This window comes from Neoarius graeffei, chromosome 27 (genome assembly GCF_027579695.1).
Source record: "Neoarius graeffei isolate fNeoGra1 chromosome 27, fNeoGra1.pri, whole genome shotgun sequence".
Taxonomy (NCBI): Eukaryota; Metazoa; Chordata; class Actinopteri; order Siluriformes; family Ariidae; genus Neoarius; species Neoarius graeffei.
In genome coordinates, this window is record NC_083595.1 from 4,481,465 (window position 1) to 4,505,128 (window position 23,664).

Sequence of the window (23,664 nt, forward strand, 5' to 3'; positions counted from 1 at the left end):
GGGTATAAAAAGAGCATCTTGGAGTGGCAGCGGCTCTCAGAAGTAAAGATGGGAAGAGGATCACCAATCCCCCTAATTCTGCACCGACAAATAGTGGAGCAATATCAGAAAGGAGTTCGACAGTGTAAAATTGCAAAGAGTTTGAACATATCGTCATCTACAGTGCATAATATCATCAAAAGATTCAGAGAATCTGGAAGAATCTCTGTGCGTGAGGGTCAAGGCCGGAAAACCATACTGGGTGCCCGTGATCTTCGGGCCCTTAGACGCCACTGCATCACATACAGGCATGCTTCTGTATTGGAAATCACAAAATGGGCTCAGGAATATTTCCAGAGAACATTATCTGTGAACACAATTCACCGTGCCATCCGCCGTTGCCAGCTAAAACTCTATAGTTCAAAGAAGAAGCCGTATCTAAACATGATCCAGAAGCGCAGACGTCTTCTCTGGGCCAAGGCTCATTTAAAATGGACTGTGGCAAAGTGGAAAACTGTTCTGTGGTCAGACGAATCAAAATTTGAAGTTCTTTATGGAAATCAGGGACGCCGTGTCATTCGGACTAAAGAGGAGAAGGACGACCCGAGTTGTTATCGGCGCTCAGTTCAGAAGCCTGCATCTCTGATGGTATGGGGTTGCATTAGTGCGTGTGGCATGGGCAGCTTACACATCTGGAAAGACACCATCAATGCTGAAAGGTATATCCAGGTTCTAGAGCAACATATGCTCCCATCCAGACGACGTCTCTTTCAGGGAAGACCTTGCATTTTCCAACATGACAATGCCAAACCACATACTGCATCAATTACAGCATCATGGCTGCGTAGAAGAAGGGTCCGGGTACTGAACTGGCCAGCCTGCAGTCCAGATCTTTCACCCATAGAAAACATTTGGCGCATCATAAAACAGAAGATACGACAAAAAAGACCTAAGACAGTTGAGCAACTAGAATCCTACATTAGACAAGAATGGGTTAACATTCCTATCCCTAAACTTGAGCAACTTGTCTCCTCAGTCCCCAGACGTTTACAGACTGTTGTAAAGAGAAAAGGGGATGTCTCACAGTGGGAAACATGGCCTTGTCCCAACTTTTTTGAGATGTGTTGTTGTCATGAAATTTAAAATCACCTAATTTTTCTCTTTAAATGATACATTTTCTCAGTTTAAACATTTGATATGTCATCTATGTTCTAGTCTGAATAAAATATGGAATTTTGAAACTTCCACATCATTGCATTCCGTTTTTATTTACAATCTGTACTTTGTCCCAACTTTTTTGGAATCGGGGTTGTAAACTTAACATGGACATTATTTTTTGCTGGGTCCCTGGTCACGTGGGCCTGAGTGGTAATGAAAAGGCAGACAGTGCTGCTAAAGGAGCCCTGAATGAAGACAGACATTTCTCAATGCCAAATCCCTGTCTCTGACATTAAACCTGTGCTTTGTTCTTACATAAGTGATATATGGCAAGCCAAATGGGATGAATGTGCTGGAAATAAGCTGCATGACGTATGTAATACAGTGAAACAAGTGATAACCCAGTCATTTTCATGCAGACATGATCAAGTTGTGTACACAAGGTGTAGAATTGGACATTCTAGACTCACCTATGGTTTTTTTATTAACTGGAGGTGAACCTCCCCTTTGTGATCTTTGTGGTAGTCTCTTATCAATTAAGCATATTTTATCTTGCTCTGCCCTTAGAGTAAAAAGACAGAATTTTTTTAAAGAATACACTGTATTTGATATTTTTAATAAGGTCCCACCTTTAAAGGTTTTAAACTTTTTTAAAGTGTATTGATGTGAACAAACTTATTTAATGTATTTATTTATTTGATTGTTGGTTTTGACTATGTTAAGTTAAATTTATTACCTGTATTTGCCATGAAATAGCCACAGCTGCTTAACTGGCAATAAACGAAAACAAACAAACAAATAATATTGGCTGGCTTTTTTTTCCATAGTCTATCAGATATATTCCATTCACTCATCTTCGACTTGTTCAGTATCATGCTAGCTGAATGGAATATATCTGATATACCACTCAATGCCAGCCAATATTATTTAAATATGTCCCTAAGATCCGTGATGTATTTCATATGAAAAATGCGAGGTTTTTCAACACGAGAAGATAAACTTCATATCTTCAAGCCAACATTCACAAACAAAGTCCCCAAATTTATCAAAACAACTCATCGATTTCCTCATAAGTGACCTGTAGAGATTTATGTCACGGTTTTGGTTCTCCATGTCCTCGATGGAGCTCGGATGAAAAATACGAGTGGTGGATTTCCCACTAAAACGCTCGTCGATATAATATACAAGTATTTTTCTATGAACTTTATTCCTCACCTCAAAGCTGATGACTAGTCCTGACCAGCAGAGCTCTGCCTCAAATGTGAAAGAGTGGAGCTCCTCAGTGACGATCAGTGGACCCTGACACACACACACACACACACACACACACACACACACAAAAACAATGCCTTACAGCATGTGTGGCTAGTTTTCGTTTCAAGTCTGAGTTGAGTGAAAGAGGGCCTGAGAAATGATGACACTGATGTGAACCGTTACCTCGTTTGTTCTGTTTCCCGCTACCTTCTGTTCCTTCAGTTGCTGTTTGAGTTGAAAAAAAAACCCAACACTCACACATTAATAAATACTGGTGATTTTTAAGTACTGTAATTGAGATAAATACTGAGTGTAGTATTTAATTCTTTACCAGGTGTCGGAATTCAGCAGCCATCCCAATCGATTCCTCCATGTTCATCACCTTCATGCTCGTCCCGAGGATATTGAATTTCCGGAAACTGGAGACAAATTCAGAATGTCAACATATCTATCAATCAACCAACAAGTCTGTAGAATTCCCCCCCCCCAGGAAACTGAGTCAGCCAAACAGGAAACAGGTTAGAAACCAGCCCTGGGTATGACACACAATCACAGACAATAATATAAAACTTTTTAAACAGCCTTATTTTACAAAAACATCAAAGTGTTGAAGATTCTACAGAAAAGGTTTTGCAAAACGTGTGCTCTTACCCTTTCCTCTTCTCCGTCACATCTCTGGGAAAACAAAACAGAAAACAATTGTGTGCTAAAATGCTCAAACCTACAGCTGATCATACTGATCTGAGGCTGTCCTGCTGGGTGTGGCTTAATATTCTAATGAGCATGCTTGATTGACAGCCCTTTGTCTGAGACTCCAAGCCTTTCGCATACTACATCATTAGCTTTTGCTTACTAAATTAACTCGCTAGGTTTAGCTTTCAGCCGTTTATATTATTTATTAAATTATTAATTTATCAGTTCTACATGTCTCAGTGATTTGCAAATTAGTGCACAACTTTGTGGCAGAATGTAAATAATAAGTTTAATATTGGGCTTACTTATCCAAGTGCACTTTTACTCGAACTGTGTGGTTAAATTCCGGAAGTTTCACCAGTAATCTGGAAAACAGCAGAGGAACATTACAACCTGGTCATGAGGAGACACCTTTTATATTCTTTTCAAATAGTTTTTGGATTATAAAGAGGTTCCTGGAGTGTAAGTGTGTGTGTGTGTGTGTGTGTGTGTGTGTGTGTGTGTGTGTGTGTGTGTGTGTGTGTTTATACCTGACTTTGAGAGTAAACAGAACGCCAGTCTTCAGCACCAGTGGTCTTTGCAGCTGTGTGGGCATGCACGGCTGTCTCTCCACAACCATGGAGCTGAAACACACACACGCGTATAGCTCAGGTGTTTTGGGAACACCTGTGTAACTGGCTCAGGTGCTCCAGGAACACCTAGATCCAGTACCTGGCCCAAGAGTCTTGGGAATACCTCGTTCAAGTGTATCCAGAAAACCTGGAGGTGGAAACACCTTGTACCTTTGGGGCTTCAGAAACACCTGGAGACCTGGCTTTGGTGTGTTGGGGAAAATCAGGATAACTGACTTGGTTGCTCTGGGGACCAATGAATGAATACCTGGCTCAGGTGCTTTGGGAACACTGTAATATTCATTACGGGGGCATTGGGAACACTTGGCTACCTGGCTGAGGTGCTTCTGAAATACCTGGATACCTGACTAAGGTGCATGGGGAACACCTCAAAATTTATTGGGTCACCTGGATACCTGACTCTGGTGCATTGCAGATACCTGGATTCCCCAGTAAGGAGTATTGTAGTGCAGGGATGAGAATTTTCTGCCGATCGGCGGATTTCCGACTTTTTCAGACCAAAATGATCGTTTTTGAGCGTGCATGCGCAACATTAAGGTCTGCATCACGCATCTTGGAATGTGCGCGCGCGAGGGAGACTGTGTGCTTGTTCATGTAGCGCATGCCAGACAAAGAGCATCCTGATTGGGTTACTCAGCAAAATAAGCCAATCAGCTTTCAGTGTGGGCGGGCTTTTATCTCTTTTCTCGAGGACCGGAGTTTTCAGCTGAGTCAGCGCAGCCTACAGGATCGGCATGGCAGAGAGAGCACGCGCGCCCCAAAAAACCAAAGCACAAAACCCACTTCAGCTCAGATTACACAAGAATCTCCCTGTCTAATAATAATCTCCCTGTCTAATAATAAAGAAAATAAATAAATAAAAAAGAGCCAAAAATCATTAGCCCCTGGAACCCCTGGGCCCCGCCCCCCTGGGCCATGGGCCCCGCCCTGGTTTTTTCAGACTTTTTAAATATTTTTCATTCTCATCCCTGGTAGTGAATGATTGCTATAGTGTGTATACACGTGAATAGATGAACACACTGATAGACAGTGGAGCCTCACTTGATGATCAGTGTTTTAAGATGTGCGAGTGCACGGTCCTCCAGCGAGCCCCGGCTCAGGGTGATGGGGTCCTGGGGGTACGAATACTTCTGCTCCAGCTCCAACAGCTTCTTCAGCTGCTGATTAACCTGCAGTAGACATTCGCCCAACGCTGTGAACCTGCACACAAACAAAGACAGATATGTAGTGACCTTAGTACACTAGCATTAAGAATTGCCCTGTTAAGCATTTATACATACACTTTGGCCTTTTAACATGTTCAAGTGCACCTGTTAATTTAGACAATCCACAGAAATGAGTGTTCTCGTTAACTAGCCAGACTGCCTCTAAAGGAGCTGAGTAACTTCCTCTAACACCGAGTAAAAAGGTTGTTGCACAATTGGTAGCACAAACAAATGTCAGAGACTTAAGTGGTAAGTTTTGACTAGTTGCAACTGCAAAGGGTGTGTTAGTTGAACAATGTGAATGTGAATACCTGGTTCAGGTGCACTGGGAACACCTGAAAAATCTGTCCTGGTACACCTGAATGTCAATCTCGGTTCTCTTTGGGAACATCCAATTATCTGGCTCAAGTGCATTGTTTGAAGACAGCTCAAGTCTGGTGGAAACATCTGGACAACCTGAAGGTCAAGCTCAGGCACACTGGGAATGCCAAGATACCTAGTTTGGATGTGTTGGAAACACCTGGATAACTGACTCAGGAACTTTTGGAACAGGTACGCTGGGAACACTTGAATTCCTGGCTCAGAAGCACCTGAAAACCAGGTTCAGGTGTGTTCAGAACACATGACTGTCAGGTGCAAGTGTGTTATGAATACCTGTATATCTGGCTCTGGTGCTTTGGGAATGCACAAGTACCTCAATTTCAAGTTTCAGGTGTGTTGGGACTAATTGATAATACCTGGCTTAGGTGTGTTGAATACCTGTGTTGAATGATTTAGGAATGCCTGGCTCAGGTGTGATTGGAATATCCAACTCGTGTGTATCGAGAACACCACCGAACTACCAGACTCTGGGGTGTCCATTTAATGTCTCACCAGTTCTGCAGCTGATCGAGGCAGACGTTGGTGAGTCCTCCAATGCATGACATCTGCTGGCGTCGTTTCCATTCAGACAGCTCCACTGTGATCAGCTCATACTCTAGCTGCTCCACCAGGTTTAGCACCTCTGATAGCTGACCCACCACTCCCTATACACACACGCACACAAAAGCAAGCTGTTACGAGCTAGATAATTGGATAAAGTATTCCCAGTTACCATGATGAATAGCCAACAGCCAAATTCAATAACACAACAATATCAAACCCACCACAGTTACAGCATGTGATGGACTATTTTTGGTTATTTAGCATGATAGTATTCTGGATGTAGCCATGGAAACACAAGACCATCCCCTCAAAAACTCTCACCCCTCTCATATCGTTGAGTTTCATGAACATCGCTTTGAGATAGAGTTTCTCACGATTCAGCTCTTCCCTTGATATCGTTCCATTTAGCTCCTCTGAAACACCAAAACAATAAAATCTCGTTCAAAGCCTGTCCACATTACTGTGAAAAATCATGCATACATTACAGCAGCACACCAACAAAAAAAATTTCTACATTTTAAAGGTGCAATAGGTTTTTTTTTTTTGTGTGTGTGTGTGTGTAAATAACCAGAAAGATATGAAGACCATGGAAAAGGGAAAAAAACCCACAATGCAATGTATTAAGCCATGACCTTAGCAAAATTTGTATGGACTTCTAGTCCAGAATGCCTGCGTGTGTTTGGATGCACCTCCTGTCAATCATTTTATAGAGAGCGTGCACGTGACGTCACGTGATATTTGTTTATCTGCCATCTTGGACGGCATGGCCGCGCATAGAACTTGGACGAACCCGTTCTAATTATCAAGTGTGTGGGAGTAGATCTTTCGAGAATGGTTATATCTTGTTCAGCATTTGGTTGTACCAATAGACAGGGCCAAAAGGAGGGCGTGTCATTTTATAGATCAGACACGGAGAGACGCGCAAAATGGGTGTCCGCTGTGCAAAGAGAAAACTGGTACCCCAGTTCTACCAGCCGAATTTGTAGTGAACACTTCATATCAGGTAGGTGTAATCTTCTAATTCAATACTCCTAGTACATCTGTTAAGTTGATTTTTTTTCAGACAAAAACATACATATTTACAACCCTGTCATTATCTGGAACTGAGTTTAGATTTCAAACATTCTTACGATAAAACATCCTGCATAGTCTCTTTATGATAAACGTCTTAATGCCACTTACCCGTGAGGCTATCAAGTAGACATTCTTCTTCGGAACCTTCCAGAGGTATAGTTGGGATACCCATCCCGCAACAAAATATTTATAAGCTTCCAGGCTCTTGTAAGCTTTGAGGGCTTTGCCAGTGTAACACGATTCACGAGAAAATTGTAAATGTCGTGGTAGGCCAGATCGGGCAAATCGCCGGCATCGCAGCTCTGAATTTCCCTGAACAAGGATTGCGGCAAGTTGGACGGATCTGCAATCCCCAACCTGGAACACTTTTCCACGTAACGCTGCCTCACGTCACCTTCAAGATGCTGAACAAACTTAGACAAGTTATCGCGCGATGTAGATGGGGTATTTTCTAAATTTTCTTGGGGATTACTCCCTGGATCCATTACGCTCGCGCAAGGTAAACAATCCTGAAGCCGTCCAATATGGCAGAGTAAACATGGACAGGTCACGTGACTGCGCATCCTCTATAGACACTCTTGAGGCCACCAAAGGATCCTGGGGGCGGAGCTTTGTGAACATCAGTGGGAATCATTCACAAATGTTAAACCCACCTAATCGCTAGAGACCTAACCTGGGGGTCGGGTCAGGGGGCATCAACTAAATGCACCTCTTTAAAATTAACTTATTTAATGAACAAGGCTATCCAACATCCCGGTTTCCTTTTGCAAAAGTAATTGCCCCCTTACACAACTAGCTGCACCACCGGTAGCAGTGGTTATTTTAAATGTTTTGGTGTTATAGGAAATATTTGAGTGTTTTATGGCGTATTCACACCTACGTTGTTTGGTCCGGACCAAATGAACCAAATTTCCCTTGGTCCGGACCTTTTGGGTTGGTCTGAATACAAACCACCGAACTCTGGTCCGGACCAAACAAGAGGACCGAGACCGAGCTGCAAGGTCGGACTCGGTCCGGACCAAAGGAACCCTGGTGCGGATCTTTTGGAGGTGTGAAAGCAGACCAGACCTAATCTGACAGTTTTGCTTTTTTGTACCTCGGGAGCTTCCGTCGTTTGTCGAGCATTATGGGAAACGGAGTCTTGACACTCTACCGCAAAGTGCAAACACTGTTTCGGTTGTCAAGGGAACCTTACAACAGTCGTTCAGTCATTCAGACCAGTGGTAGGCTAGACTACAGAGTACAAAAAATGAGTAGGGGGCAAACGTGGGCCGAGGAAGAAACGCGTACCCTTGTGGATATATGGGCAGATGTCCACATATCTGAGCTTTTGGAGAGAACACACAAAAATGCCGACGTGTTTGCTGTATTCAGTGAGAAAATGAAGGAGAAGGGGTTCACGCGCTCCCCAGAACAATGTCGGCTAAAAGTGAAGAAACTCCGTCAGACCTACATTAAAATCAGGGACATTCTTTCAAAAAGTGGCGGTACCAGCGACGCAAAAAAGAAATTCATCTATTGCGTGAAGAGCCAGAACTGTCACTTGATGTGCGCTCATCAGCGCTATCCTCCGTAGCTGCCTTGCCCTTTGTCGTCGTCGTTGATAAATTACTTGTACAACAGCATAGTAATCGCACAATTGTGAAAACAGTAAAAACTGGAAAAAACATATAGCTTTGATGACATTTAAAAAGAATAACAGCACGGAAAGCCTCCATGACTACTTTTGAACTTAACGCTTTGTGTGCGTGTCGTCTCTGACCAATAGCTGAACGACCTCAGGGCGCGTGGCTTTGTTGACAGATTTTGGTCCGCTTACTAAAATGTACAGTGTGAAAGCGAACCGCACCAAAATGAAAAAAAAAAAACCATTTGGTTCGGACCAAAGCACGTGAACTATCGAACTATCCTGGTCTGAATACACCCTTAAATTGCTGTGTATCAAACTGACCCAACCTTTCTCATTCTGCAGTAGAATTTAGGTTTACATCCAAACTTTAAAGGGGTTGTATTTTGTATCACCTTTTACAAATATTTTTGTAAAATGAACCTAAAAATAGATGTTCTGAGAAGTTTCTGAGAAGAAAATACCATGATTCTGCAGTGTCTTGCTCTTGAAGTCATGCTCATCCTGCAGATCCTCCAGGTTCTTAATGTTCTGCTCTGTTTCCTGGTTTACAGGGCGAAAAAAAAGTTTATTATAGTCACCATAAACTTTAGGCGTAATACAACTTTCAAAGACTTTTTAGGAACACGTGATGTGGTGATGAAGATGGAACAGGCAAGTGCTATTGCATCATAAAATGTAAGTGCCAATCATGATCACATATGCAAGTGCAGGCAGTGCAACAAAATGGTGAAAGGGGGATGGACACCACACACGCGTCATTCCCTCACCTTCTCTTAAAAAAGAAAGGCAACTCATGATGTTACCATGAAACTACAAAAAGTGTAACCTCATCTCTCCTGAAGTCAGAAAACTTAGTTACAGCTTTATCTCTGATGGTTACAAAGTGCTGAGAGTGGAGACTCCTTCCATCAAAGTTATAGAAAACTGATTAACAAAATATGTATACTCATTAATGGGGAGAAAAAAAAAAAGTGGTGTGATCCGTTGGTGGTTGGTGTTCTTGGTGGTGTCGGTGTTGAGGGATGAGTTCCTGAGCCTCACCTGCACTTTGGTCTTGATGTCCTTCACCTTGCTGTCCAGCTCTCTCTGTTTCTCAATCATCATGTCACTCTGCGCACTGTGTGTTGAGTTCTGCATCAAACATGACGACACATTTATATACAACAAATCCACATACGACCAGCTACCAAAGTCCAGACACTATGTTGTTGTGGGTTTGTTTTGTTTCCCCCCCCCAGATGATCCTTATTATTGAAGAATGTATTATTACCTCGCCTGGGACAGAGTCCACCAGGGGGCAAGGTATTGTTTTCGGTCGGGTTTCTTTCTTTGACTTTTTTTTTCTGTTAACAATATTACGGGAAAACAGCTGGATCAATCTTCATGAAACTTTCAGGATAGATGGGCGTTGGTCTCAAATAGAACCTCCAACATTTTGAGGGTCAGCCGGTCAAGGTCAACAGAAAGGTCAAAATCGTTTTCGTTGTGTCTACTGTGTCATATAGAGGCGCGAGCCACGATGTCATCGTGCCGTCAGAATGTAATCACGCACTGCACATGTGCATACAGTGGCGCTTGAAAGTTTGTGAACCCTTTAGAATTTTCTATATTTCTGCCTAAATATGACCTAAAACATCATCAGATTTTCACACAAGCCCTAAAAGTAGATAAAGAGAACCCAGTTAAACAAATGAGACAAAAATATTATACTTGGTCATTTATTTATTGAGGAAAATGATCCAATATTACATATCTGTGAGTGACAAATGTATGTGAACCTCTAGGATTAGCAGTTAATTTGAAGGTGAAATTAGAGTCAGGTGTTTTCAATCAATGGGATGACAATCAGGTGTGAGTGGGCACCCTGTTTTATTTAAAGAACAGGGATCTATCAAAGTCTGATCTTCACAACACGTTTGTGGAAGTGAATCATGGCACGAACAAAGGAGATTTCTGAGGACCTCAGAAAAAGCGTTGTTGATGCTCATCAGGCTGGAAAAGGTTACAAAACCATCTCTAAAGAGTTTGGACTCCACCAATCCACAGACAGACAGATTGTGTACAAATGGAGGAAATTCAAGACCATTGTTACCCTCCCCAGGAGTGGTCGACCAACAAAGATCACTCCAAGAGCAAGGCGTGTAATAGTCGGCGAGGTCACAAAGGACCCCAGGGTAACTTCTAAGCAACTGAAGGCCTCTCTCACATTGGCTAATGTTCATGAGTCCACCATCAGGAGAACACTGAACAACAATGGTGTGCATGGCAGGGCTGCAAGGAGAAAGCCACTGCTCTCCAAAAAGAACATTGCTGCTCGTCTGCAGTTTGCTAAAGATCACGTGGACAAGCCAGAAGGCTATTGGAAAAATGTTTTGTGGACGGATGAGACCAAAATAGAACTTTTTGGTTTAAATGAGAAGCGTTATGTTTGGAGAAAGGAAAACACTGCATTCCAGCATAAGACCCTTATCCCATCTGTGAAACATGGTGGTGGTAGTATCATGGTTTGGGCCTGTTTTGCTGCATCTGGGCCAGGATAGCTTGCCATCATTGATGGAACAATGAATTCTGAATTATACCAGCGAATTCTCAAGGAAAATGTCAGGACATCTGTCCATGAACTGAATCTCAAGAGAAGGTGGGTCATGTAGCAAGACAACGACCCTAACCACACAAGTCGTTCTACCAAAGAATGGTTAAAGAAGAATAATGTGAATGTTTTGGAATGGCCAAGTCAAAGTCCTGACCTTAATCCAATGGAAATGTTGTGGAAGGACCTGAAGCGAGCAGTTCATGTGAGGAAACCCACCAACATCCCAGAGTTGAAGCTGTTCTGTACAGAGGAACGGGCTAAAATTCCTCCAAGCCGGTGTGCAGGACTGATCAACAGTTACTGGAAATGTTTAGTTGCAGTTATTGCTGCACAAGGGGGTCACACCAGATACTGAAAGCAAAGGTTCACATACTTTTGCCACTCACAGATCTGTAATATTGGATCATTTTCCTCAATAAATAAATGACCAAGTATAATATTTTTGTCTCATTTGTTTAACTGGGTTCTCTTTATCTACTTTTAAGACTTGTGTGAAAATCTGATGATGGTTTAGGTCATATTTATGCAGAAATATAGAAAATTCTAAAGGGTTCACAAACTTTCAAGCATCACTGTACACATGTTCCTATTAAAATGACCGGCAAGTGTATACAATTCGGGTCACCATTTGAAATAAATGGACTAAAGAAATTGCTTTTAGATATGTTTATTACAGAGGGAAAGTGCGTTCCGCTGAGCTCTAGCGCCGGGCCCTTTCTGGGAAATTAGAGTTTGGGTCATGGCGACAGCGTGTGTGTGTGTGTGTGTGTGTGTGTGTGTGTGTGTGTCAGCCTCGGTTCAGAGGTTTCAGTTTTGAAAACTGTAAGAGTAGAATAATATAAAAGTACAGGCACTTGGTATATTTTACTTCTGTGATTTTTTTAAATTGTTCATTTTTGGATTACGCTTCATTTTTATAGAGTAAATATATGTGTTATTTACCAGCTGGGAGGTCCGTATGGTGAAATACCGTGACTGAGGTCTTGAAAGTACTGACCGAGGCCTCTGGGCGGAGGTCACAGTATTTCACCATACGGACTGACCTTAAGCTGGTATATATATATTTTTTTCTTTACCAAATTCTAACAGAAAACGAGAGAGCCCGAAAGAGAAAACCGAGCCAGGCCGCCATTTTGAATCCTCATTCATGGCTGTAATGCAAATGGCTTCCTCCTCGGTATACAAGTGCACTTCCATGGCAGGAAAAAAACCCACTACATTTTGCCGCCTATGTAGTCCCCTATTTATACAAAACTGAGTCATTCAGGATTCAGCCATGTTTTTGCTCGGGGTTAGCAACAGTTAGAGGTTTTTAGCTTTCTCCTGAACTGTTTTCTTTTATTTCTTCTTCCTCAGGGGAGTAAAACTCGCTTTCGCTGTGAACACTGTTATCGCTATCCATGATGTAAAATTAATGCTATTCTCCTGAGAAATGTGAAAATAAATGTTGACAAAAATTGCTACTGTTTGTTGTTGCTGTGAACGAGCGAGTCGCCAAAGGTCCGTATCCAGGGTCCGTATCGTAGGATACGGACCAGCTCGCCAGCCAATCAGAGCGCAGGATTTGATGGAAACCGGACTGTGGAAAAAAAATGCTATATTTACTGTATGGACATGGAATCAGAACTATTTTATTTATAAGCCACATGGACCCATAGGGGACCGGGTGGTTTTGTTTGTTTTTTTCCCCTCCCCCTCTTCCCCCACATTATCTTATTTCATCATAAGTGCTACCAGGCATGGTTTGTTTTGTCTGGCAGCACTTGTTTTAAATCTGAGACTGATCTATAGATTAAAACTTCTCACAAGCTGTTACTGACATGTTGTTTTGGTCATTTTATTCATGATGGGTGATAAACTCTTGCTGGAGAAATACCATTCATGGTGTGTTGATGGAACATTAAGAGGGGTCTTGGTGGTTTTTTTTTTTTTGTTTGTTTGTTTTTTTCCTTCCCCCCCCCAGTCCTGGTAAAGTGCAGTAATCAAAAATTTCAGTCTCCATTTTTGTTGACTTTCCTACCTCAGAGATTTGGGCAGCTGCCAGAATCTTCCTCTCCTCAGTCAGGTTCTTGCTGATGATCATGGCCATTGAGACGGGGTTGTCCCCAAACAGATTCTAAAACGAACAGAAATGATAAACACTGATCTTATCATTGTGTTGTGATGGTAACCACCATCTCATGCAATGTTTGAACACAACAAAAAGCTTGTACATGTACAGTACAGAATAAACAATTATGAACATTATGTTCATAATTATATGCACTTGTAGTGAGAAACTTCAGCAGTAAAAAAAAAAAAAACTCCAAAAACTCTCAATATGTAAAATGAGGTCTATTTTCATTTCAGTTTTAAGACTCCTGATATAACTTTGTATAAAGTGGTTTTTAGTAGCCTAGTAAACTAGACCCACCCGCCTAGCGGCCAAAAATATTCACATTAAGTCTGGCTTGCCAGGCTAGGTTTTTAGGTCCTGCAAGAAAATACTAAGACCTGTGAATCTGAGGAGCTGAAAAGGTCACCTGGAGGAACACAAACTCTTGAACACCAATGATTATAAAAAATAATAATAATTAATGTGCTAAATATCAGAAAATGTTGTAGAGCTGCATATTATCAGCAAGACATCTATTAGCACACAGACATGATTAACCTGTAAACATTTCAGAAGAATTTGTGCGTGCGTAGAGAATTGCAGTATGACAAATGAGGAAGTAAGGCATGCGAGTGTGTGCTGCAGACCTGCAGGTTGCGTTTGATCTTGCGGATGTTGTGCTGATTCAGGAAGTCTTTCTCCATGGCGAAGCGGCTGTGCTGGTGGTCCAGCTGGGTCAAAAGGTCATGGAATCTCACTGTGGCCAGCGACTCATTCTCCACGTTAGCTACATGTTCCCTGCGTGAGCAAAATCAGCAGCGAGAAGTGATCAAGCGATTTCTTCATGTTTTTTGCTTTTGGTCTCATGTTTCTTCACTGCACTGTGTTTCTGGTTCCTTGCATTTTTTGTGGCCTGTCCAAGCCAGTCCAGCTTTTTTTTTTTTTACAACCCCGATTCCAAAAAAGTTGGGACAAAGTACAAATTGTAAATAAAAACAGAATGCAATAATTTACAAATCTCAAAAACTGATATTGTATTCACAGTAGAACATAGACAACATATCAAATGTCAAAAGTGAGACATTTTGAAATTTCATGCCAAATATTGGCTCGTTTGAAATTTCATGACAGCAACACATCTCAAAAAAGTTGGGACAGGGGCAATAAGAGGCTGGAAAAGTTAAAGGTACAAAAAAGGAACAGCTGGAGGACCAAATTGCAACTCATTAGGTCAATTGGCAATAGGTCATTAACATGACTGGGTATAAAAAGAGCATCTTGGAGTGGCAGCGGCTCTCAGAAGTAAAGATGGGAAGAGGATCACCAATCCCCCTAATTCTGCACCGACAAATAGTGGAGCAATATCAGGAGTTCGACAGTGTAAAATTGCAAAGAGTTTGAACATATCATCATCTACAGTGCATAATATCATCAAAAGATTCAGAGAATCTGGAAGAATCTCTGTGCGTAAGAGTCAAGGCTGGAAAACCATACTGGGTGCCCGTGATCTTCGGGCCCTTAGACGGCACTGCATCACATACAGGCATGCTTCTGTATTGGAAATCACAAAATGGGCTCAGGAATATTTCCAGAGAACATTATCTGTGAACACAATTCACTGTGCCATCCGCCGTTGCCAGCTAAAACTCTATAGTTCAAAGAAGAAGCCGTATCTAAACACGATCCAGAAGCGCAGACGTCTTCTCTGGGCCAAGGCTCATTTAAAATGGACTGTGGCAAAGTGGAAAACTGTTCTGTGGTCAGACGAATCAAAATTTGAAGTTCTTTATGAGAATCAGGGACGCCGTGTCATTCGGACTAAAGAGGAGAAGGACCACCCGAGTTGTTATCAGCACTCAGTTCAGAAGCCTGCATCTCTGATGGTATGGGGTTGCATTAGTGCGTGTGGCATGGGCAGCGTACACATCTGGAAAGACACCATCAATGCTGAAAGGTATATCCAGGTTCTAGAGCAACATATGCTCCCATCCAGACGACGTCTCTTTCAGGGAAGACCTTGCATTTTCCAACATGACAATGCCAAACCACAGACTGCATCAATTACAGCATCATGGCTGCGTAGAAGAAGGGTCCAGGTACTGAACTGGCCAGTCTGCAGTCCAGATCTTTCACCCATAGAAAACATTTGGCGCATCATAAAACGGAAGATACGACAAAAAAGACCTAAGACAGTTGAGCAACTAGAATCCTACATTAGACAAGAATGGGTTAACATTCCTATCCCTAAACTTGAGCAACTTGTCTCCTCAGTCCCCAGATGTTTACAGACTGTTGTAAAGAGAAAAGGGGATGTCTCACAGTGGGAAACATGGCCTTGTCCCAACTTTTTTGAGATGTGTTGTCATGAAATTTAAAATCACCTAATTTTTCTCTTTAAATGATGCATTTTCTCAGTTTAAACATCTGATATGTCATCTATGTTCTATTCTGAATAAAATATGGAATTTTGAAACTTCCACATCATTGCATTCCGTTTTTATTTACAATTTGTACTTTGTCCCAACTTTTTTGGAATCGGGGTTGTAGTTAAAATGAAACCGTGCCACCTACATACCGTAAAGCTTCTAAAGCTAGCTAGTTAAACACAAGTTAAATAGCACACTAATCAGTGTTTCAATCGATTGTTTGATTTACATCTCACTTCATCCTCCCATTAAATTAGCAAAGTGAGCTTTACTAGATGCGTACACTCACCAGAGGCACTGACCATCTCTGCTACTTCTTTCCAAGCTTTATTTTTCTTTGTAATGTCTCTATATGCATTTATATATTTAACAAGAGGTTTTATTCCATTTCTTCCCTGCGTCAAACAGAAAACGGGAACTAGTTTCAGGTAGGAACTAAAAAGGTATGAGCGGGGAACTAAAGAAACTTCAGATCACAAGCTGTAGGACTGACGGGTCCGAGTCGCTTTACTGTCACACCTAATTTGCGTTGAATTAAAGCAATCTCGGTTGAACTGAAGCTGAAATCATGGCTCTATGACCTTCATTCTGTCGCTAGCTAGTGCGAACATGGGGGTAAGGATGAGAATTTTAAGAAGCTATCAGAATTGTCTGCATAAAAAAAAAATTAGCTGTGTGTGCCAACAAGGGTGTAAGGATGTTCTGTACTATTCACAAACTGTCCATCAAGCGAAGGGTGTGTACCTTTTTTTTTTTTTTATGATGGTGTGTCTGCATAAAACAATACCAGAACATTCCTGTTTTTCGTTTCTCCTCATCTCAAAGACGGAATTGGGGGATGAATTGCATTTACGTCTTTTGATCTTTACCATTGCCAAAAAATGAATGTGTCAAGTCTGAACTCCCACTGATTTCTCACGTACGCCAACTGCTTTTCTCTTCTATCACATGGAATGAAACAGTAATCCTGTTTGGAAAAAGGAACAACCCCAGTGTTGTTACCAAGCTGGAACACTGTCGAACCTGTTTAAGACAGAGAATGTGCCTGGGGTAAGGCTGCTTTCACGCTTGGCTTTTTCTCTTCTGCCAGCTCATGTCTTCCTGTAGTCATTATACAGTTGTGTTCAAAATTATTCAACCCCCAATGCTGTAAAGGGTTTTGGGGAATTCAGTGTACATTTGTAATTGTGTTCATAATGACATCTTACAAGGACTTGTTAAAGAACCAAATGCGACTAAAATGACATCAATTGCTTTTGTAATAAAGTATTAAATGGCCTTTTTGTGATTTCTTCATTGACACAATTATTCAACCCCTTTAAGACTACCACTCTTAAGAACAGAGGTTCATTCAAGTGTTTTCAATCAGGTATTGAAAACACCTGTGGATGTCAACGAGCATCAGTCAAGCATAATAAGCACCAATTAGGCAGATTTAAAAGGACTGTGATACTCAACTCCTTCTAGACATTTACTGGTGTGTTGACAAACATGGTGAAGGCAAGAGAATGGTCCCAGAAGACAAGAGAAGAGGTTATTTCTCTTCACAAGAATGGCAATGGATATAAGATTATTTCCAAAATGTTAAACATTCCAAGAGATACTATCGGAAGCATCATCTGTAAATTCAAGGCAAAGGGCACAGTGGAAATGCTATCTGGTCGTGGCAGAAAGAAGATCCTGACGGTGACTACTGCTCTGCGCTACCTGAAGCGCCAGGTGGATAAAAATCCCCGTGTGACTGGTGAGGAACTGAAAAAAGATCTGTCAGATGTGGACATTGAGGTTTCAGCACAGACAATAAGGCGCACACTGCGTAATGACGGCCTCTATGCCAGAACTCCCAGGCGCACCCCCTTGCTGACTCCAAAGAATAAGAAAAGTCGACTGCAGTATGCCAAAAGTCATGTGGACAAGCCACAAAAGTTTTGGGAAAGTGTTCTGTGGACTGATGAAACTAAATTAGAACTGTTTGGGCCCATGGACCAGCGCTATGTTTGGAGGAGGAAGAACCAGGCCTATGAAGAAAAGAACACCTTGCCTACTGTAAAGCATGGCGGGGGGTCAATTATGCTTTGGGGCTATTTTGCTTCTAATGGTACAGGGAAGCTTCATCGTGTGCAGGGTACCATGAATTCTCTTCAGTACCAGGAAATCTTGGAGGAAAATGTGATGGAGTCTGTCACAAACCTGCGGCTTGGGAGACGTTGGACCTTTCAACAGGACAATGATCCTAAGTCCACTAGAGCATGGTTGAAGATGAAGGGCTGGAACATTCTGGAGTGGCCATCGCAGTCACCAGACTTAAATCCAATTGAGAACCTCTGGTGGGACCTAAAGAAGGCAGTTGCAGCGCGCAAGCCTAAGAATGTGACTGAACTGGAGGCTTTTGCCCATGAAGAATGGGCTAAGATACCCGTTGGTCGCTGCAAGACACTTGTGTCAAGCTATGCTTCACGCTTGAAAGATGTTATAACTGGAAAAGGATGTTGTACTAAGAATGAATGTCACTTGGGGGTTGAATAAAACTGATAATGATGTGAGCACAGAAAAGACATTTGTGGTCATTTTATTATAAATGTTATGTTACATTTGTCTAATTTACAAGTGCCTCTTTGATTTAACTGTAAATAAGATGACTGAAATGATCAATGTCAAACTGGCCAAAACACTTAATTTCAGTGGGGGTTGAATAATTGTGAACACAACTGTATCTTATAGGAAGTGGGACGATTATAAAACGTGAACACTTTTCATAAATCTCTCCTACTGGCTCCCCCCGGAACTCTCGCTATGTAATGGGCGAAAGGCCGAGAGCCACTGAAACGGAGATTAGCGCTGCCTGATGGCATGGGAAGGACTATGATTTGATTTTTGACGTGTGTGGGGTTTTTTTCTTTTCTTTAACCTCCTGACCAATCAGGTCATGAGCTGGAGGTTATGCGAGAGAAAATAAACATGAATAGAGTGAAAGAGTGAGTCTTCTTACTCAGTGAACCTGAGGAAACTTCTAACAAGTGTGAAAGCAGCATAATAAAGGTGTGACCGAAAACATCTGTCGGATGTTGTAAAAAACGTGATGTATACCTATTCTTTTAAAATGTACACACGACAATAATCTGAATTACAAATGCGGGTCTTTGACCGTTTCTGTGGGGGTTCAGACAGGTGAGTTACGGTATATCAGGTTCTGTTCAATGTTAGTCTCGTTTCTTTCTAAATATTTTAATACAAAATAATACATTATAATAAATATGATACAATCCAAAATCAGAAATCTGGGACTGTATGTTGAAATTAAAACTGAAAGCTATGATTTGTAAATAATACTTGACCTGTATTGCACTCAAAACAGTACAACACATTATTTGATATTTTACCTCATGAAGTCGTGTCCCCCCCCAAAAAAAAAAACGTTTCAGTTTTGATTCTTGCAACGCATTTCAAAAAAATTTGGGACAGTAAAGTATTTCCCACTTTATAATGTTCCCGTTCCTTCTCCCAACACTTAAAAGATGTTTATGGACTGAAGACTCCAAGTGATGAAGTGTTTCAGGTGTTATTTTTGTCCCGTTCTTCCTGTAAACAGGTCTTAAGGTGTGTAACAGTACGGGGTCGTCACTGTCATATTTTCATTTCTAAACACTTTCTCTATTGGGAACCGAGGGGACACGCCCTCTTCTTCCACAGCCACGCCTTTGTAACGTGGGCAGAGTTTGGTTTTGCATTGTCTTGTTAATCTCCCTGGAAAAGATGTCATCTTGAAGGAAGCAAATGTTGCTCCAAAATCTCAGTGTACTTTTCTGCATTAATGCTCCATCACAGAAGTGTAAGTTACCTTTGCCAAGGGCACTGACCCAAGCCCATACGGTACCATGACACACCCTGGCTTTCGGACTTGTTCCTAGTAACAGTCTGGGTGGTCCTTTTCCTCTTTGGTCCGGAGCACACGGCGTCCATTTCTTCAAAAAAAAAAAAGACCTGGAATACTGATTCATCTGACTGCAATACATGTTCCCACTGTGTGATTGTCCATCCCAGACACCTCCGAGCCCAGAGAAATCGACAGCGCTTCTGGACACAGTTAACATCAGGCTTCCTTTTTGCACCAGTAAAGTTTTAACTGGTGTTCGTGGCTGTAACTCTGTATTGTAGCTTGATAAAGGTTTGCCAAAGTAATCCCGAGCCCACGTGGTTCTATCAGCTACAGCTGAATGACGGTTCTTGACGCAGTGAGGGATCGAAGATCACGGGGGTTCAGATTAGGCTTGAGCCCTTTGCCCTTTACACACCGAAATTCCTCCAGATACCTTGAATCGTTTGATATATTTCCCCCTCTATGGTGAATAATCCAAATCCCTTCCGATCTTTCTTTGAAGAACATTGTAAACATTTCACTAATTTTCTCATGCATTTGTTGATGAACTAGAGATCCTCAGCCCATCTTTACTCCTTAAAGACTAGGCCTTTCCTGGATACGGATTTTGTCCCAAATCATGAGGACAATCAGCTGTTTATCACATCATAAAATCACATTATTTAGTAGTTGTACCTCGTTACTAGCCCTAAATTTCCCCAGTCACAACTTGTTTTTGGAAGGTGTTGGAGGTCTGAAATGCAGGAATGGATGTATATTAACAAATGAAATGAAGTTGACCAACAAACCATAAAATATTTTGGGTTCATTCTGTCTGCAATGAAATACAAGTCAAAGTACATTTACAAATCACTGCTTTTTTTTTTTTTTTTTTTTTGTATTTTACATCCCATCCCAAATTTTTCCGATTTGGGGTTGCACATACATGATAAAACCAGTAAGAAACTGGGAAAATTTAAATCCTGTTTAACCTTCCTAATTAATTAATTAACCAGTTGTGTTTCTTTTAACTTTTTAAATAATTCAAGTTTGATAGTAAATATTAACACATATTGCAATGTAACATAAGTACAACCCCGATTCCAAAAAAGTTGGGACAAAGTACAAATTGTAAATAAAAACAGAATGCAATAATTTACAAATCTCAAAAACTGACATTGTATTCACAACAGAACACAGACAAAATATCAAATGTCGAAAGTGAGACATTTTGAAATTTCATGCCAAATATTGGCTCATTTGAAATTTCATGACAGCAACACATCTCAAAAAAGTTGGGACAGGGGCAATAAGAGGCTGGAAAAGTTAAAGGTACAAAAAAGGAACAGCTGGAGGACCAAATTGCAACTCATTAGGTCAATTGGCAATAGGTCATTAACATGACTGGGTATAACAAGAGCATCTTGGAGTGGCAGCGGCTCTCAGAAGTAAAGATGGGAAGAGGATCACCAATCCCCCTAATTCTGCACCGACAAATAGTGGAGCAATATCAGAAAGGAGTTCAACAGTGTAAAATTGCAAAGAGTTTGAACATATCATCATCATCATCATCATCTACAGTGCATAATATCTTCAAAAGATTCAGAGAATCTGGAAGAATCTCTGTGCGTAAGGGTCAAGGCCGGAAAACCATACTGGGTGCCCGTGATCTTCGGGCCCTTAGATGGCACTGCATCACATACAGGCATGCTTCTGTATTGGAATCAAAATTTGAAGTCCTTTATGGAAATCAGGGACGCCGTGTCATTCGGACTAAAGAGGAGAAGGACGACCCAAGTTGTTATCAGTGCTCAGTTCAGAAGCCTGCATCTCTGATGGTATAGGGTTGCATTAGTGCGTGTGGCATGGGCAGCTTACACATCTGGAAAGACACCATCAATGCTGAAAGGTATATCCAGGTTCTAGAGCAACATATGCTCCCATCCAGACGACGTCTCTTTCAGGGAAGACCTTGCATTTTCCAACATGACAATGCCAAACCACATACTGCATCAATTACAGCATCATGGCTGCGTAGAAGAAGGGTCCGGGTACTGAACTGGCCAGCCTGCAGTCCAGATCTTTCACCCATAGAAAACATTTGGCGCATCATAAAATGGAAGATATGACAAAAAAGACCTAAGACAGTTGAGCAGCTAGAATCCTACATTAGACAAGAATGGGTTAACATGGGGGCACTATTGAGCAGGCCATGGAGTAAGCCATATTTTGGGAAGCTCTGCTAAATTTTATTTTTAAACTATATCTCTAGCGCTTAATGTAGACTGCTATCGTCCACATACTTGTGACCTAGGTGGAGTTTAACTTGATATTTTGTCAATGGCGAAGAGCCTGTGACAATTCTCCTACACCGGGCGAAATGCTGCTAATAGCAAACAAGCTAGCATGGCTGATGTCAAAGCCGAACTTCTTGCCTCCCTAAAAGATGACCTCTCGGCACTAATTAGGTCAGAACTGAAAGATGCCCTTGCTGGTGAATTTGATGCTGTGAAAAGTGAAATACAGGCGGTAAAGAACGAGGTTGTGAACAGGGTCTCCAGACTTCGCTCTGACCTAGACTCGATGACAACTAAGGTGTCTGACATGGAACACAGCCTGACAACATATTCAGATGATGTAGCAAGTCTCCAAACCACAGTCGGCAAACTTCAATCTGAAGTGTTGGATTTACAGCAAAAATGTCTGGATATGGAAGGGAGAATGAGGAGGTCAAACATCCGAATACTGAATGTACCAGAAGAGGCTGGATCGGGCTCTCCCTCTTTTGTCACACAACTGCTTAAGGAAGTGTTCAACATGGATAAAGATGTGATGGTTGACAGATCGCACCAAACCAGCCAAAGCTAAGGGGAAACCTCGTGCCATTATCGCGAAATTGCACTATCAGCAGGACTGTGTGGATATGCTTCGCCGGGCGAGGCAGGTGGGGTATGGCCTGAGATACGGGGCAATACCCATCTCTGTGTTTCCGGATTATCCTCCCTCCGTGGCGCGGGCAAGATCTGCATTTAACAACGTTAAACAATTGCTGAAGGGTCGTGTGGATGTTTGTTATGGAGTAATGCACCCCGCTAAGCTTCGCATCACCTACAACAGAACTAAGGGAGACTTTGTGGATCCAAGTCAAGCGACGTCCTACGTGAAATCGAACATCGTCGAAGGTGAGAGACCCACGTCTAATGACTGACATTATACCTGGACTGTTCTCGTCTCGTTGCTGAGTTAATGAGGAGTGTAAATGAAAGTAGCATAGCCACTAACAAATCTTTCGACGAATGGTGATGATACACGGGGCAACTTTTTGGGCAATGTTGCCCAGCAATGTTGCTGGCAACGGGCAACTAGGTGAGACACAGGGCAACTTTTCAGGGCAACTAACAATGGGCAAAAACAGTTAGCAACGGCAGTTTACAGTTAGCTAAAAAAAAAATCGATGTCTTAATTTTTGCTGTGACCATTTAATCAAGCTGTCTGTTGTTTTTTAGAGCTTTGGTGAGGTAAATTCCTCCATATAGAATATTAAAATAACAACTTACCGGCGTAAAAACAGATGAGGAGTCTCTCCATCTCTTCACTCCACTGACACTGAGCGGCCGCCATATTTGTTTGAAATTTCTGATCCGAACCTCACCGGAGGTCACATGACTCGATACTCGCGTTCTGATTGGCTTATCTCAAAAAGTTGCCAGAGATTATCAAAACCATTCAGAAAGAAACAATGTTGCCCAATCTCAATAGAAAAGAGTCAAAACGCAATTGCCCAGCAACATTGCTCGGCAACATTGCCCAAAAAGTTGCCCCGTGTATCATCACCATAATAGGTAGGCTAATGGCTTTCAACTTTTGTTGACCTTCTCGATATTTAAGTTATATTACGGCACCTTTCTTTCCCTTTTTTTTTTTTTGGCTAGGTCTGGGTTACAATTTAAAGTTACTTGTATGGACAATGGCCCTTTTTTTTTTTTTTTGATTGCTCATTGAAAGAAGCGCTTTTTATTTTCGTTACATTATTTGGCAGAGCGCCCTGCTAGAAAAGTTATTCCCATAACAAGCACGTGTGGATACAGCTGTAAGGGGTTTCGTGTTCACCTTGTTCCAGGTGACAGGGGGAGGGATATAATCGC

The 23,664-nt window shown here is 41.8% G+C and overlaps 1 protein-coding gene across 2 annotated transcripts in view; it reads right to left on the reverse strand.

Annotated features, from left to right (window-relative positions):
• Positions 1–23,664, reverse strand: part of stat1a (signal transducer and activator of transcription 1a) — a 78,318-nt gene that overhangs the window by 20,329 nt on the left and 34,325 nt on the right. For both annotated transcript variants that reach the window (XM_060911513.1, XM_060911512.1), the window contains exons 3-15: positions 13,885–14,035; positions 13,163–13,258; positions 9,591–9,680; positions 9,011–9,089; positions 6,167–6,258; positions 5,795–5,946; positions 4,758–4,916; positions 3,615–3,707; positions 3,390–3,449; positions 3,043–3,066; positions 2,723–2,810; positions 2,575–2,616; positions 2,353–2,436 (exon numbers count right to left, since the gene is read on the reverse strand). In XM_060911513.1, coding sequence (XP_060767496.1) covers positions 2,353–2,436; positions 2,575–2,616; positions 2,723–2,810; positions 3,043–3,066; positions 3,390–3,449; positions 3,615–3,707; positions 4,758–4,916; positions 5,795–5,946; positions 6,167–6,258; positions 9,011–9,089; positions 9,591–9,680; positions 13,163–13,258; positions 13,885–14,035 — 1,210 coding nt within the window. The remainder of the gene's footprint in view (positions 1–2,352; positions 2,437–2,574; positions 2,617–2,722; positions 2,811–3,042; positions 3,067–3,389; positions 3,450–3,614; positions 3,708–4,757; positions 4,917–5,794; positions 5,947–6,166; positions 6,259–9,010; positions 9,090–9,590; positions 9,681–13,162; positions 13,259–13,884; positions 14,036–23,664) is intronic.